This window comes from Hemicordylus capensis, chromosome 5 (assembly GCF_027244095.1).
Source record: "Hemicordylus capensis ecotype Gifberg chromosome 5, rHemCap1.1.pri, whole genome shotgun sequence".
In the NCBI taxonomy this organism is placed as follows: Eukaryota; Metazoa; Chordata; class Lepidosauria; order Squamata; family Cordylidae; genus Hemicordylus; species Hemicordylus capensis.
Window position 1 is genome coordinate 212626482 of NC_069661.1, and position 16551 is coordinate 212643032.

The window sequence follows — 16551 nt, forward strand, 5'->3', positions numbered from 1 at the left end:
GGCAATTTAGGCAAGTCAGTGTAGGGTGGGAAAAATAATAGAGAGAGACATTTACTGGGACAGTTAAAAAAAACCAAAACAAGCAAGTTTACTTGGTTCAAGGTCTTTTTAGTTCTAAAACAGTGCAGTAATGTCAAGAAAAAATAGAAAAAGGTTCAGCTGAGCAAAAGTACAAGGAAAGTGATGAAATAACCGGACAGGTCCAATAGCCTATGTAAAGTAGGCCCAGCAACAGTCTCAAAGGAATACAAAGCAAAGCTTCTTTCAAAGCTTCTCTCTTGCCTCTGCAGAAGGCCTGGCTCACTCAATGCCACAACCTAGCAGTTTCTGCCTCTCCTATACTGCAGTGATTCCAGCTCAGTGATTTCAAGCTCTGCCTCTGACTGCCCCAGTCAGCTTTCTCTGGCAGTCTACCTGTTTCTTCACTGCTCCATCTCTGCTCTTGTCTCCGAGATATCTCTCCTGTCTTACTCCTACCACTCCTCTGCTGCAGTCAAGCCTCTCTTTCTCCTCCATTTTTTCTCAATAACCCAATCAATTCAAACCTAAGTTCCCTCCACTTTTAAAACATACCCAATCAACTCAAACTTTCTCTTCCCTTCAAAAATTAAACAGAAGAACTCTTTCCCCACCCAAACCAAACTGTAAAACAAGAACTATGAATTTTGACCCCTGCACAGCTTCTTCATACATAGAACATAGGGACTTAGCAATTACATTCAAACATTTGAAAAACATGAAGGTAAAGGCCTAATTCATTCACAATGTATAATACAGAGCTGAGGCATGCAAACAGTACCAGAGCAATGCTGAACCATTTGAAGCTGAAACATCCCTGTGTTTCATGTAGAAAAGGCAGCAGAAATTAAATATTGATAGCATTTGTTTCTGGCAGTTCAAGAACATACAACATGCCGAAAGTGAACAGTTGTTCACCATAATTACCATACACTGCCTGTGTCACTGAAGATACAGGTTTTCAAGCAACCTGAATACTGTACGCCTGCACAGTATACAGAGATAGACTAACCACACAACTAGAGAATGAAGAGTGTGAATCTGTTTGGGGAAAAGTGAGAAATGCTATTAATGTAGCTTTGATTACTGTCTGCTGGACAGCATTAATTGCAGAAAGTTACATGACTGTTACTTGCCATTATAATGAAAATTGGGAGCTCTTCAATACACAGTTCCACAAACAGAAAGTATGGAAGAAATATAGCATATAAAGCCTTGCTGAGAACTTAAACTCTATAGTGGAAATATGGAGTCTGGCAGGCTGTATCATGATGTGCATACACGATCATCCCAGCAACATTGTCAACAAGTGACATGACACATGGAAATCTGTCAATTGTTTTGCCCATTCTTTGCAGCTAGCCATAAGTGATGGTTTTTTCCACAAGCAGAGTAAATGATGCTGCTTCAGTCGCAAGTGGACTAGTTACCTATATATACTAGAGCACAGTGGCAACAAAAGCACTTGAAGTAATACCGTATCTGCTGAACTGTCAGTTTCCATTTCGAATATTTATCCAGTTCGCAGCAGGTTTCTCCAGACTCACCTCAGAAGTGACGCTCCTGTTGAAAATGGAAAAATTACTCATTTCAAGGCTGGTGTTCATTGTTTTCTGGAGTACTCAGTGCTCTCTGAATACTGAGCAAAACCCAACAATCCTCTTCAAATCTGCACCTAATGATTCCTTGTTAGATCCACGCCATAAACAATGCAGGTTCTTTTGCTTGCTCTCGGGATCACTTCTAAATAAAATATTATGTAGTTTGCATTGATATCAGAAACAGAAGAACCTCCAGATGTTGTGGCTGAACTGAAAAGTGCTCAACCGGATAAGCTAAAAGAGCCAGTGCTGGGGGCAGTGGCAGTGTAACTGCTATGTGGAATATGGGGGAGTGCGATAGTGATGCTTCTAGTTGAAGACTATATGAAGTAGACAGTAAATTGGCAAAATACTTCAGGGAGTCTTGTCCTTCATTGGAGTGCAGTCCACTGGAATGGTGGAAGGTTAAAATGCATTGTTTTCCAAGACCTGGAAAACTGGCAGAGTTACCTGAGAATTCTGGGATCACATGTGCCTGAAGAACCCAGCCTTATTGTAATCATCTGTGCACAAGACCAATATCAGAACATGTAAATGTGAAAGGAATTGAAATGCAATCCAGTTTGGTTAAGGCTTTGTTAGTATTAATTGTTAATATGGTATTGTCACTTCAAAAAGGAAAGCCTAGTGGAACTCTGGGAAACGGGAAGGGAAAACCCCAGAATAGTTCTAGTGTTGGCCCTAGACAGAGAGCAACAAGCTTCTAAAGTATCTGCTGAGCTGTGAAGCAATAAAGGTCTGATTTCCCCCCACAATCTCCTTGCATTGTGGTGTAACATAAGCATGTTAATTTTTCTTAACAAAAATCATCAGGAGAGTTCAGCTGCAGCATTCACATGGCATGGACTCTGTTTTCCTTGATTGTGAATCTGTTAATGATTAAACAGTTGATATAATTTTAATAGTTTAAATGGATATTTTAAAAAACAGAATTTACATTCCTGTAATAAAAAATACCTGTGAATACATCCAGTATCATTGAAAACTGAGTAGACCAAAGCCAGTGAAGAAAAAGCAGTAGAGCAATAGGCAGCTGGGGAGGAGCAAAAGTGCATTTATGACCTGGGAGGGAGATAGGGTTGAGCGTACCAAATGTTCTTGAGGTAATATTCTATCCTTGGCCATTAGGATACAAGTACAAACAGTAGATTTTAACGATGGTTTGTGTTTACCAGTCTACTCATTGGCAAGCAGTGTTGTTCTTGTGTGAGGAGGATAATTGTTAGAGGAATTATTTAATCTCTTGTCTGCTGTGGGAAAGAAAGTACACAGGAAACATGACAATTTGGGATCATGTTTACAAGGGGGAACTGAGAACCAGAAAACGGTTTTGTCAGACTTGGGCTGTGGGCAGCCATTGAGTGAGAGTCAGCTGTCACAAATCAGGAGCCACGGACCAGACACTGTAAATACTGGTGATGCCCATTGTTGTGGGAAAATCCTCTGGAACCTTGCCTTCTTGTTTCATTCAGCCCCTTGTGATCATCCTTCCATCAAATTGACAGAGAATGGGGCGTCTAACCAAACTAAAGAGGATTAGACAAGGTTCCCGCAATAGAGCTCGTTGCCTGATGGAGAAATTCCCTTTTAACAAGTCAACACAATGAGGATGTGTGTTCAAATTAGCTTTTATTCATGATCATGAAGGCAGAGTACAAGTCAGAAGTCTGACAAGCACTTGGCACTCGGGGTACACAGTTGCCAGTTTATATAGGTTAAAAATAAGCAAGCAACTTGGTAACTCTATGAATACATGTCATTTGTGATTAAACACATGTTTTCCTGTGGTGCCAATTAGAGCCTTGGACATGAGTTACTGTTTGGCCTTTCTGCTGACCCTATTCCTTATCAGTATCTCCTGGTGCCAGCTGTCCCCCCCCCCCCCCGATTTGTCTCATGACCCTGGTTGCATACATTGTCTCCTGTCAGGCTCTGGTATTTTTTATCTCTTGGCCAATGGGCCTCACATCCTTGACTCGAATAATTTTGTTCTAGCCTACTGGCCTTACATTCTGTTTAGGCGCCTGAACAAACTTTTATACACTGATTTGTGGGCCTGGATTTAAAATGTCTTTATCACCACGAAGAGTCCCAGCTTTAATATGAAGCTTTTGTAATTCTTCCTGGTCAGCGGGAGCTAATGGCCAGCCAATATAGGTGGAATCACTCCAGATCCCAGAAACCCTTAACTGCCCAGGGAACAATCTAACCTGTAGCCCCAGTAGCTTCCCACATAGGGCAGCTATATACAGTTCATTTACTCCCTCCATAGGGCTCGAGTAGTACTGGCGACATCAGTATCCATGACCAAGCTCCCATATATCAGACTATGGCCAGCTCCAGGTATAAACTTTTTAAGCTGTTCATTTTGGGTTCTTCCCTGCATTGCCCTTTAATTTTCCACCTCTCCTGCCCTTTCAATTGCAATCACAGTGGGTGGGATGATAGCAGGAGGTGCTGCACTCTAGCAATTCCTTTTGAAGTGAATGGGGGGGGCAGTCTCCATGAGAACGTGATCTGTCTTTTTGCTGCATTGCTGAGCAAGTCAAGGCCAGCACACTTAAAATCATTCTGAAAATTCCACCTGTCCATCCTGCCTGCTAAGGCTCCACCTACCTTCCTGTTGCCAAGGAAACAGCCACCATGACTATGGCAACCTGCTGTTACCATAAACATACATGGAAAAGTCCTGCTAGCTAGTTGCTATTTTGGGCTTTTAGATATAACTTGGAGATCAAGAAATCTAACATGCATTTTGAGTGGCAAGATATTTTATCTTTCTGCATATATTTATTTGCAAGCTTATCTGTGACTTGTATATTTTGAGGAGGAAGAACAGTTTTAGTATTTAGTATTTTGAGGAGGAAGAACAGTTTTTTAAAATCATGAATTAAAATTCATGATAAAATTGCTCTAATTGGAGAAAGCTATGAACATGCACTGGGTTGTTTGGGATTTGTTTGGTTTTTTTGGCCATGCTTTCAACTGGCACTCCAGGTGGTCTTAGAGGAAACTGATCATCTAGACCCATTTCAAACTGGCTTTTGGGCGAGATATGGGGTGGAGACTGCCTTGGTTGGCCTGATGGATGATCTTCAATTGGGAATTGACAGAGGCAGTGTGACTCTGTCGGTCCTTTTGGCTCTCTCGGTGGCTTTCGATACTATTGACCATAGTATGCTTCTGGAACGTCTGAGGGGACTGGGGGTGGGAGGCACTGCTTTGCAGTGGTTCCGCTCCTACCTCACAGGCAGATTCCAGATGGTATTTCTTGGAGACTGTTCTTCAAAATTTGAACTTTCCTATGGTGTCCCTCAGGGCTCCATATTGTCTGCGATGTTGTTTTACATCTACATGAAACTGCTGGAGAGATCATCAGGAGATTTGGCACAGGGTGTTATCTGTATGCTGATGACACCCAAATCTATTTCTCCATGTCAGCATCATCAGGAGAAGGCATAACCTCCCTAAATGCTACCTGGGGGCAGTAATGGGCTGGATGAGGGATAACAAACTGAGGCTGAATCCAGATAAGACGGAGGTACTTATTGAGCGGGGTTGAAACTCAGGAGACTATTTTGATCTGCCAGTTCTGGATGGGGGTCATGCTCCCCTGGAAGGAACAGGTACACAGTCTGGGAGTGCTTCTGGATCTGAACCTCTCCCTGGTGTCCCAGGTTGAGGCGGTAGCCAGAGGTGCTTTTTATTGGCTTTGGCTGATACGCCAGCTGCGTCCATTTCTTGAGATGAACGACCTCAAAACAGTAGTACATATGCTGGTAACCTCTAGGCTGGATTACTGTAATGTGCGTGCTATGTGGGGCTGCCTTTGTATGTAGTCTGGACACTGCAGTTGGTTCAGATTGCGGCAGCCAGGTTGGTCTCTAGGCCATCTAGGAGATACCATATTACTCCTGTGTTGAAAGAACTACACTGGCTGCCATACATTTCCAGGCAAAATACAAGGTGCTGGATATTACCTATAAAGCCCTAAACAGCTTAGGCCCTGGGTATTTAAGAGAACATCTTCTTCACCATGAGCCCCACTGCCTGCTAAAATCATCTGGAGAGATTCGTCTGCAGGTGCCGCCAACTCGTCTGGCAGCTACTCAGGAACGGGCCTTCTCCCTTGCAGCCCCTGGACTTTGAAATGCGCTCCCTGTTGAGATAAGGGCCTCCCTGGCAACTTTTAAAAAGGCATTGAAGATGCATTTATTCGCCCTGGCTTTTAACTACATCTATGGTTCTAAAATATTGAGATTTAAATGTTTTAAAATTTTTAATGTTTTAAATGTTTTTAATTGTTAAGTGATTTGATGTTTTAAAATTTTTTAATTGTAAACTGCCTAGAGACACAAGTTTTGGTGATATAGAAATGTAACAAACAAACAAACAAACAAACTGCCTAGAGGTGAAAAAAGCAGCTTATCCTCTCTCTTCATTTCCAGAGTAGAGTCTTGTGCTGCATTCTGCAATGTGTGAGAATTACTATAATCAGCCTCTCAGTTGAGTTGATTGATTGATTAAGTGCCAACAAGTCGATGTCAACTCTTAGCGACCACATAGATAGATTCTCTTCAGGATGATTTGTCTTCAACTTGGCCTTCCCCACCTCCATGCCAGGGAATGGGAAATTTTAACATTGCCACATTTAAATTGATTATATATTTAGCACACTATGAGAGGCTAAGCTGTATGTACTGTATATGTGTGTGAAAGACTGTCCCACTACTATAACCTCTAATTTGGAAAATAAAAGCATTGATAAGAATTGCTTATTTAATTTGTATGCAATGCAAGTGTATCATGAACATCTGTCCTTCACTTGCTTCTCTCTCTTCAGGACTTGGAAGCCCATCAGTCTGATGTCTATTTCGTCATTGAGAATGAAGGCAACCCATCACATACAAAGATTCTTGCAGCTCAGGTAAGTCTGATAATCACTGCTCTGCTAAGTTTTCTTTGGATTGGTTACTGCCATGCCCCTGGAGTAGTGGAAAAACTTGCAAAAAACAAACTGTTACCACCTGTGGATTTGGTATACAGACAAGCTTCTCGACTCAGCACATTCCTTTTCCAAACTGGTAGCATACTCCTTCTGCTGCCTCAATGCCACCAATATACAGTAGTATCTACTAATTTGTCAGGCTTTCTTCTTGCTGTTCTGAACATGGCACAGATAACTACAAAGCCAAAGGAAGTCATTTTTAATAGTATGCAACATGAGAGTCATGTATAGCCAGTGATAAGACATCACCAACTCTTCAGTGGCAGATAAATCTACAGATCAGAAGCTTTTTCTCACTCTTATACACAGAGATGTGGGGTGAAAAAAATCCTCATACAATTTTTTCAGGTGGAAATATTTCCATTTCAATAGTGTTATTGGCTGATTCCGTACTTGCACTGCACAAATGCAGCAGTGCAAGTTTCAGACTACTGTGGTGCTGTTGCTTAGCAAAGGAAGGGGCGATTTTCACCAGTCTGCCCTTCCCTCCAAAACCACTGGGCATCATCAAAATATGTCCCTGAGGGTTGCACAACAATGCAGTGGTATTGTGGAGCTCGTTTTGCTGCATATGCACAATGCTAATCTGGATGTTCAGCATTGTTTCATAAAATTCATTAGTAACAATGAATGGATACCAATTATATTAGGCAAGTTCAGCAATTTTGAAGTTGTAATTAATGTTTTTCAAGTGATTCAAGGAAGTGTGAGGTACATATCTTTTATTGATTTGAGTATTCCAATAGAAAATTACATTCAACATAAAGCTTTGAATTTGTTTCAGTATAACAATTAAAGCAAATGAAGTGTCTTTATTGATCCCACCCACACCAAATATTTCAGTTCAACTACTTGGCTACTTGAAAAATGTTTGATAGTGTGGCAAATTAATATGGTAGTGGATTAGTTTGTTTTGATTTGATTTGATTTGATTTATTGTATATAAATAGGTCAAATAACATGCCAAATCAGATTATAACTTATTTAGGACATCAGGAATATCTGTATAGTTTGTTTCCCCACCCCCTCCCCAAATGCAGATTTTATGCAAAGGAGGAGGAAATTTGCATGGGAACATGTTATGGAAAATTTTCCAGGTCTTTCCCTTAGGAAATTCAATTTTCAATTCAAAAATTTCCAGAAAACCCATACTTCTGCTTATACACTAAAAGTTATTGTGGCAGGACCAAGTTGTCAGCTGGATGTTGGTGATTTAGTTTATTTGGGAGTGTTTGGCAAGAGATTTTTCCTGACTGGACCTCTAGGAAACCACTTCCATTCTAGTTAAAATAACCTATGTGCAGTTCAGCCTGAGATTATCCCTTCAAAACTTAGGTTGTCCACTTGGATTTGACAGGGTTTGAAGAAAACAAACATTTAATCTTGAAAAAGTAATGTCACAAGTGGACTCAAGACAAATCTCTAAGTGTGTAGCATTCTATAACATGCTGCTTATTTTAACTTTTATTGCTGTGTGTGCAATGAGCACGTGCAAAGGCTTTCTTTACCTTTCCCCCCTTATCTCCCATTTGAAAAGAAGATTGGACAACTGATTTTGTAATCTTTATTATATCAGTCTTTCAGTATTAATTTTTTGTTCATACTTTCAGAGGTTTCTGTATTGGCAAAATATGCACCAATTGGACACTGGGTTCTGTGATCCTTCAAGTAGTAGTTATATTATGTATGCATATAAATTCTATTAAAGGTAAATTTAAACTGATTGCTTGGGAACCTGTACTGGGAAGAGATTTTGGATTTTCTTATATACAGTATCTGGCTTGCCAGAAACATGGGACAAACCAACATCTCTTTCTAGATCAACCAGTAGTTTAAAGGTATTGCAAACTTCAGGTTTTACAGAACTCTTTATCAGACAAAGTGAGTGTTCAGAACATGAAACCATGATATAATTGAGACCCCACTACTTTTAATTAATACAGTACTGTTTGCATGGGGGGGGGGGGCGGGACCCTTGAATAAGTGAAAGGTTTTTTTATAAGGCCATAAAGACTCTAATATCTTTCCTGTACACTGGTTTTCTAGTTATGTGAGCCACAGTATTTATTAAGTTTTATATTTTCATATTAAAATAATTTTCAAATATATTGTATATGGTTTTTTCCACCTGGGATAAACATGATGTTTCTCTGACCCCAGGATCTGCTTAGTATTTTCAGGGCTTTTAGCTGTTTTATTGGTTTTATTGTGTTTTAATAGTTTGATTTTAATTGTTAATTTGTTTTAATTGTTTTTATCATGTTGTGAACCACCCTGAGCCATTTTGGAAGGGCGGTATATAAATCTAATAAAATAATAATAAATAAATAATAAATAATAGTATGGTAATATTTTTGCAACCAATCCAGGATTAGAATTGATGGTATTATGCCTGTTGTAGTTCCAAGGTATACCAATTCAATACAGAAAGGGTCCAAAACAGAAATGATGGGAGAGAGGAAAAATAAATTCAAGAAAAAGCCCTAGATAGCAAGAATCTCCTGCATCTCTTCTCACATTAAATTTATTTTATTAGAAGCTAATTTTTCTAAGTCAGGTTAGAAAGAGAACATTTTGGACTTCACTGTCATTTTTTTGGTGTCTTGTTTCCGTTCTTGGCTCTGAAAAAGTGTAAAAGTTGCCAGAGCATCTCTACCTAGACGAGACCAATTGGAATGCCAGCTGCTTAATTTCCAGATTATGTCTGTATTGCTCCTGGGGCCAGTTTGTATGTTGGTTGTTCTCGTGAAGTAGCAGGTGTGGAGTTTTTTGCAGCTTGGTATAGCCGCAAAAACAGAATGTGTGAATTAGAAACACGTGGATTTTAACCTTGTACTGAAATGAATTCTGGAGTACACATGCCAGAGTGCAAGTATCCCTATGCATCTGTATCACTATGAGGCTATGCTTCTCATAGCAAAATTGAATTTCTTCTTGCTTTCACCAAATTTCAGATGTCTCAGCAGGGAACACAAGGAGAAATCTATGATAATGTGTATGAAAACTTCTAACGGGAGAGACTATACCACACAACTCTACCTCCCTGCACAGCTCAAAAGGAAATCCTGGATTCCTGCCTTAGTTAAGCATGGAGCAAATGCACTGTTGTATAAAGCAAAATGACCTTTTGATCTTGGTACAAGCAATCTTGGTCCAAATCAATACCCTAGGAAGACACTGCAGAGCATCCCAATATTGTTCCTATGCAGCCTACCAGATTCCACTCCGTGGTATGAATGCTTTTTGCTGAACAACATTTGCTCATAAAGTGGAAATAGGAACATGAAGCAAGAAGAGAGAGAGAGAGATGTACAAACAAAGCTGGAATCTTCTCAGCCTGCCTACACGATCTGTAAATTCAATTCTAGGGATGCTTGTTTAGAGAGCAGTACTCAGTAGTACTAAGTACTACTACTTACCGTGAAGAAGTACAACATCACAGAATCCAGAAATAATATTTACAAAGTGTTGCTGACGACTATGAAATGTAGCTTTCCTGACTTTAACTGGCTTTAATTACACTTGGTAACTGAAAGCATATTGGTGATGGGACTAATTTCTTAAAGATGTGAATGCACTTTATTATTTCACACTTCTAGTAATGTATAAGACTCCATAACATAATGAGGTCGTTCTCACGACCGTGGTTGGTAGGTAGGGCGGAGACAGTCTCCCCACCCTTCCAGGCTCTGCCACTTGCCCGATACATGATTGGGTGATTCCCCTGCTGCCGGGCAGAGGTGCAGCTAGGTAATTTTGGAGCCTGGACCTAAAGACCTTTGGACAGATGAACAGCCTTGCTGGATAGGTTGTACAAATCCAAGTAGGGCTGCTCACGTGAACAGCCTCAATAAGTGGTTCCCATACTCCCTGCTATGGAGATCTCTTTATGTGCTACAGTTTATTATCTGGTTGAGGGGGGGAACAATATAAAATGCTCAATTAAATTCATTGACTAATTTGATTTAAGCAGTTAATTAAAAATATTGGCCAATATTGTCAATATGACATTCAAGCTGAGTTGCAGGTATCTTCCAGTCTTAGACAATGGAATGTATTTGGGAGAATAGAGGCTTACTAAGGTTGTAGACCCAAGATGTGTTTAGGTTTTAAAGCAGAGTCGTCTAAAAGACTATTATCTTATTATTACCTTTTTCAACAACAAAACTTTTAAAAAGAAGTGTGTACCTTTATCAACCAAATATTTTCTTTTGTGATCAGTAAATTACATACCTTGGCCGATTTATTCTGGATATACTCTTGACATTTTTCATTACATTTAAGATGTTTTTCTATGCTGTTAAATATTAATATTTCCCAGGCAGTCCACTTAAAGCCAAATCCCAAGATTTAATGGACCACCAAACAAATGTTTACAATTGGATCTATTGGCAATTGTGCCAGGGATGTACACTTACTTCAATAAAGACAGATATCAAGCGAAACACACTGGAAGGAAGACTCAAAGAGAGCTAGCCCCCCTCCTCAAACAGGCTAAGCTCTAATACTACTAAAAGGGTTCTAGAAGTGATAGATTCCAAAGAGGGACCTATGTTAGTCTTTTGCAACAACAAAATATAAGCATTCCAGCACTCTATTACTAACAGATTTATTGTACCATATATCCTTCAGAAGGCAAAGCATACTTCATCAGATGCATGAAATGAACAGAAAAGTGGAGGCCTTGTGAAGGAAAATAAGTGTTTAGAGGTTGTTTCTTGTAAATAAACACTTTTGTATATTCTAAAATTCAACAAAAATGTGAAAACCTTTTTACAAGTTTGGGCTAAATGACAGAGATATTTGCATACCATCCAGCAGTTTACAAATGAAAATGCCTGAGACATGCCTGTGAATGTATAGCTTGAGCTAAAAGACCAGCAATGCCTTCATTAGAACTAAGTGTAAGCTCTGTCGATTTTAACAAAGTCTGGATGAATATCTGTCAGGAATTGATTACATTTAGAACTTTCTCTTCTTGCAGGGTGTGCAACTAGATAACCCACAACATCTCTTCCATACATATTGGGTTTTGTTTTTTTAAAATAAAAGAATGTTTTATTTCCTCAATAACATAATCATAACTAAAGGGAACAGAAGGAAGGGTGGGTTTAAGAACTGTCCTATCCTTTAAGCCACCAGGTGGTGCCCTTGATTCTCATCAGCTATCTTTTTGGTGGGTCCTTACCTCTGCCAAAACCTTGTACTGCTTTTGCCACTAGAGGAATTGCATACATTTTAGTCCATGGGAAATACAGTCAGCTTAGCTAGCTGTAATATCTCTGCTTTATATAACAATTGTGATTATACCTGTATATACATACAGAAACTTCACCAAATGCCATGCTACAACGTAGGAGACCAAGAGGACATTCTTATGTGCAGCCTAACTCTGGATAGGGACGCCCAGCCTGGGTTAGGCTGCACGTAAGAACCGCCAGGATCCACATGGCTCTCAGCGGTGCCTCAATGACAAACCCGCCAAAGAAGCCCGCCAGTTAGCTGAGGTTAAGGGCGCACTTGCACCTGTAACCACGGGTAACTGCTCATGTGTTAGCACTGAAGCGCTCCCAGCCGGTGCTGGGGGGACCCCCACAATGCACCACATGCACAGTGCATTGATGGATTTCCAGGGGCTGGAACAACATGTCTCAACCCCCACTCTGCCAGAGGCAGCAGCAGAACATCTGGGTGTGCAATCAGCGCACTCAAGAGGCAGCAGCAGGGTCGTCTGTGTGGAAGGTAAGCTCCTGCAGCCTTGCTTGCTGCCCACCCTCCTCAAGCCCTCTCATGGGATTGTGAGAAAGGGCTCTAAGTTTAAAGGAGGGGCTGTATGTCAGGATGAAAATATTTTCTCCACAATTCAAATAATCGTAATGTCAAAAGTTCCAGATAAAATATCCATGTACACTGGGAGTAGCATGGAAGGGAACAGATCTACTTATTTTAGAAGCAAAATAAGGTAGGGTGGTGCAGGGGATGTGTCCGGCAGCTTGGGGCAGCTATTATTATTGTAGTGGGGAATAGAACAATTGGCGTTGGCAGAGCACCTGGCTGTTACAGGGGAAGGGAAACCAGTAATTTAGTAACTGTTTCCACTTCAAGCTGCCCTGTCAGCTCTCTGGTCTCAGGGAGCAGTTCCAACCAGTGTTCCCTCTAAAAGGGATTCCCAAATGTTGTTGACTAGAACTCCCATAACCCACAAGCACAAGCCATTGCAGCTGGGGATTATGGGAGTTGTAGTCAACATCTGGGAGTCTCTGTTAGAGGGAACACTGTTTCCAACTATTTCATTTATTTATTTTGTTTCTATACCGCCCTTCCAAAAATGGAGCAGGGTGGTTTACATCAAAATAAAAACAAAACAATTAAAATCAAAACTAAATCAAACAAAATCATCTCAACAAACATTAAAATCATTTCAAACTAACATTAAAATCATTTAAAACCCACAGAATAGTGGTGTGTCCGAACCGGTCCGGCAGCCATTCCAAAGAATGGCCGAACTGCCGGACCGGTCCGGCCCTGCCTGGTTCGGGTCCGGGTGGGGGGTATGTCTTTAAGGGCGGGGAGGGCTTGCTTAGCCCTCCCGCCTCCTTGCCCCCGCCAGCGCCCGTATTGTACTGTATAGGGGCGCTGGAAACCAGCCGCCCCCCCCCCCGCCGCCGCCGCGGCGAAATAACCCCTAAAACCAGCCAGCCCTCCCTCCCTCCCAGCTAGCTGCCCGCCCACCCACCCACCCACTCACCCAGTCGCTCACCCGGTCGCTGGATTAAAAGGCGAGAGGAGCTCCGGCACAGAGCTTCTCTCGCTTGGAAAGCCTCCAGCAGAATGGTGGCTTGCGCGCGCGCGCATGCGCGCGCCGCAAACCACACCGTTCTCCGGAGGCCCGGTCTACCCGCAGGGAAAGGGCCGGGTAGACCGGGCCTCCGATCGCTGGGTAGACCGGGCCTCCGATCGCCGGAGGCCCGGTCTACCCAGCGATCGGAGGCCCGGTCTACCCGGCCCTTTCCCGCCGGGTAGACCGGGCCTCCGATCGCTGAGTAGACCGGGCCTCCGATCGCCGGAGGCCCGGTCTACCCAGCGATCGGAGGCCCGGTCTACCCGGCCCTTTCCCGGCGGGTAGACCGGGCCTCCGGAGAATGGCGTGGTTTGCGGCGCACGCATGCGCGCGCGCAAGCCACCATTCTGCTGGAGGCCTTCCAAGAGAGAGGAGCTCTGTGCCGGAGCTCCTCTCGCTTTTTATCCAGCGACCGGGTGAGCGACTGGGTGAGTGGGTGGGTGGGTGGGCGGGCAGCTAGCTGGGAGGGAGGGAGGGCTGGCTGGTTTTAGGGGTTATTTCGCCGCCGCGGCGGCGGCGGCGGCGGGGGGGGGGGCGGCTGGTTTCCAGCGCCCCTATACTGTACAATACGGGCGCTGGTGGGGGCAAGGAGGCAGGAGGGCTAAGCAAGCCCTCCCCGCCCTAAAAACAAGGCCCCCCTTCGGTGCCGGTCCGGACTTCTCCACAGAACCTAGCCTTGCTCTTCTGCAATGCCAGGTTCAGAATAAGACCAAAATTATCCATGACTTGATAATGGATGTGGGTGCTGATCTGATTTGTATAGTATAACTGAGATCTGGATGTGGCAGGCTAGTGACACAGTTTGGGCCCAGCTTCTCCCACCAGGCTACTCTGTTGTGGAGCAGGCCAGGGGAAGTGGGCGGGGGTGGGTGGGAGTGGCTGTGATCCATAGGAATATCACCCCCCTTGCCAGGGCCCCTGTGAGACAGTTGACTTATATTGAGTGCATATTTTTGAGGCTGGGAACTAGGGATAGATTGGGGATTCTGTTGGTGTACCGTCCATTCCGCTGCCCAATTGACTCCTTAACTGAACTATCAAAGCTGGTCTCAGAGCTGGCGTTGGAGTCACCCAGACTCTTAGTGCTGGGGGACTTCAATATCCACTTTGAGGCTAACTTGCCTGGTGCAGCTCAGGAGTTCACAGCGGCCATGACAACTATGGGCCGATCCCAACTAGTTTCGGGACCAACTCATGCTGCCAGCCACACACTCGATTTGGTCTTTTGTTCGGATCAGGGGAGTGTTCCGTGAATGGGAGAACCTGTGGTTTCCTTATTGTCATGGACAGACCACTACCTGGTTAAAGTTGGTTCACAGCCACAACCCAGCCCTGCAGGGGTGGAGGACCTATTAAGATGGTCCACCCAAGACAGATGCTGGACCCAATAGGATTCCAAAAAGCCTTGGAGTGTTTTAAAGTTGGTGCTGCCAGTGATTCTGTCGATGCCCTGGTGGGAACCTGAAATAGGGAACTCACCAGGGCAGTAGGCACGATCACTCCTAAGCATCCTTCTGATCTGCTTTAAAAGTGGCCCCTTGGTATACAGAGGAGTTGTGGGGTCTGAAGCAGCAAAAATAGGTGACTGGAACGCAAGTAGAGGAGAACTTGACTCAAAATTGACAAGACAGCATAGAGCCCATTTGAAGGTTTACGTGGAAGCGGTGCATCCAGCAAAAAAACCAATTCTGGTCTGCACGCATTGCATCTGCAGGTTCACGTTCAGCAGAGTTGTCCCAGGTTGTGAGGAGTTTGATTCAGGCTCCTTCCATTTCGAACCAGTCCCCGGATACTATTTTTTGCTGTTATGCTTTTAATGGGTTCTTTGAGGACAAAATATCTTGTATTTGGTTCGATTTGGACTCTCCACTGTTTTTGCAGAGTCTATTAAGGTGGTGTCCAGCAACCCCTCTTGCAGTATTATATTATATTAGTTTCAATCTGTGATGCCTGAGGACTTGGATAAGCTGCTTGGGGCAGTGCAGCTTACCACTTGTTCTCTGGATCCTTGCCCGACTTGGCTGCTTCTATCTAGCAGAGAGATTGTTGGAGATGGCCTAGTTAATATGATTAACTCATCGCTGAGGGAGGGTAGGATGCCTCCTTATTTGAAGAATTAGACCACTTTTAAGAAGCCTTCCCTAGATCCCTCAGTAATTGATAGTTATAGGCCGGTTATAGTTATATACTATCTCCCATGGTTGGGCAAGGTGACTGAGAGAATGGTGGCTAACAAGCTCCAGGCAGTTTTGGAGGAAACCGATTATCTAGACCCATTTCAAATTGGTTTTAGAGCAGGCTATGGGGTTGAGGCGGCCTTGGTCAGCCTGATGGATGACCTTTACCAAAGAATCAACAGGGGGAATGTGGCTCTGTTGGTTCTTTTGGATCTCTTGGTGGCGTTCAATACCATCAACCATGGTATCCTTCTGGATCGCCTGGGGGAGTTGGGGATAGGGATGTGCACAAATTGATTTGTTTAATCCGATTTGTGCCCAAAATAAATTACCCCTGATTTGTTTTTTATCCAAACCTACCCCCTCCAAATAACCCCACATTTGATTGGTATTTGCTTTGCTTTGCTTTGCTTTGGATTCGGACCGATTCGGACCACTTAACAAGGTCCTGGGAGAACCAAATTTGGGTGGTAGGTGGGTCCCCATGAGTGCCACCTACCACCCAAATTTCAAGGCAGTTGGACACTTGGTTGATAATGAATATATAATGAATCCCTATGAGGATTCATTGCACACCTTCTTCATTTTGACTGTCACTGGACAGTGCCAACTGTCAACTGCCAACTACACCCACCGCAGTGGGGTACTCATCTTAATTTTTAGGAATACTGAAATGTTTAGATTATTTGGTGTCTAATAACCTTTCCTCATAATGAATTCCTATGGGGATTCTTTATACGCCTTTATTTCTTCTGTTCATTTTGACTGTCATTGGACAGTGCCAACTGTCAACTGCCATATGTCAACTACATCCTACACACACACACAGACGGGTACTCAGTTCATTTTTAAGGTATTTTAAAAATGTTTAGATTCTTTGGTGTCTTCATTACACACCTTCATTTC

The 16551-nt window shown here is 42.9% G+C and overlaps 1 protein-coding gene and 1 long non-coding RNA gene across 4 annotated transcripts in view; one reads left to right on the forward strand and one right to left on the reverse strand.

Annotated features, from left to right (window-relative positions):
- The window catches only part of NFAM1 (NFAT activating protein with ITAM motif 1), a 28537-nt gene extending 17657 nt beyond the window's left edge, over window positions 1-10880 (forward strand). For all 3 annotated transcript variants that reach the window (XM_053251701.1, XM_053251700.1, XM_053251699.1), the window contains 2 exons: window positions 6463-6546; window positions 9582-10880. In XM_053251701.1, coding sequence (XP_053107676.1) covers window positions 6463-6546; window positions 9582-9638 — 141 coding nt within the window. In that variant the 3' untranslated portion in view covers window positions 9639-10880. The remainder of the gene's footprint in view (window positions 1-6462; window positions 6547-9581) is intronic.
- Window positions 1-16551, reverse strand: part of LOC128325854 (uncharacterized) — a 30661-nt gene that overhangs the window by 5949 nt on the left and 8161 nt on the right. Inside the window, exon 3 of the long non-coding RNA XR_008307684.1 lies at window positions 1496-1581. This is a non-coding gene — a long non-coding RNA (uncharacterized LOC128325854). The remainder of the gene's footprint in view (window positions 1-1495; window positions 1582-16551) is intronic.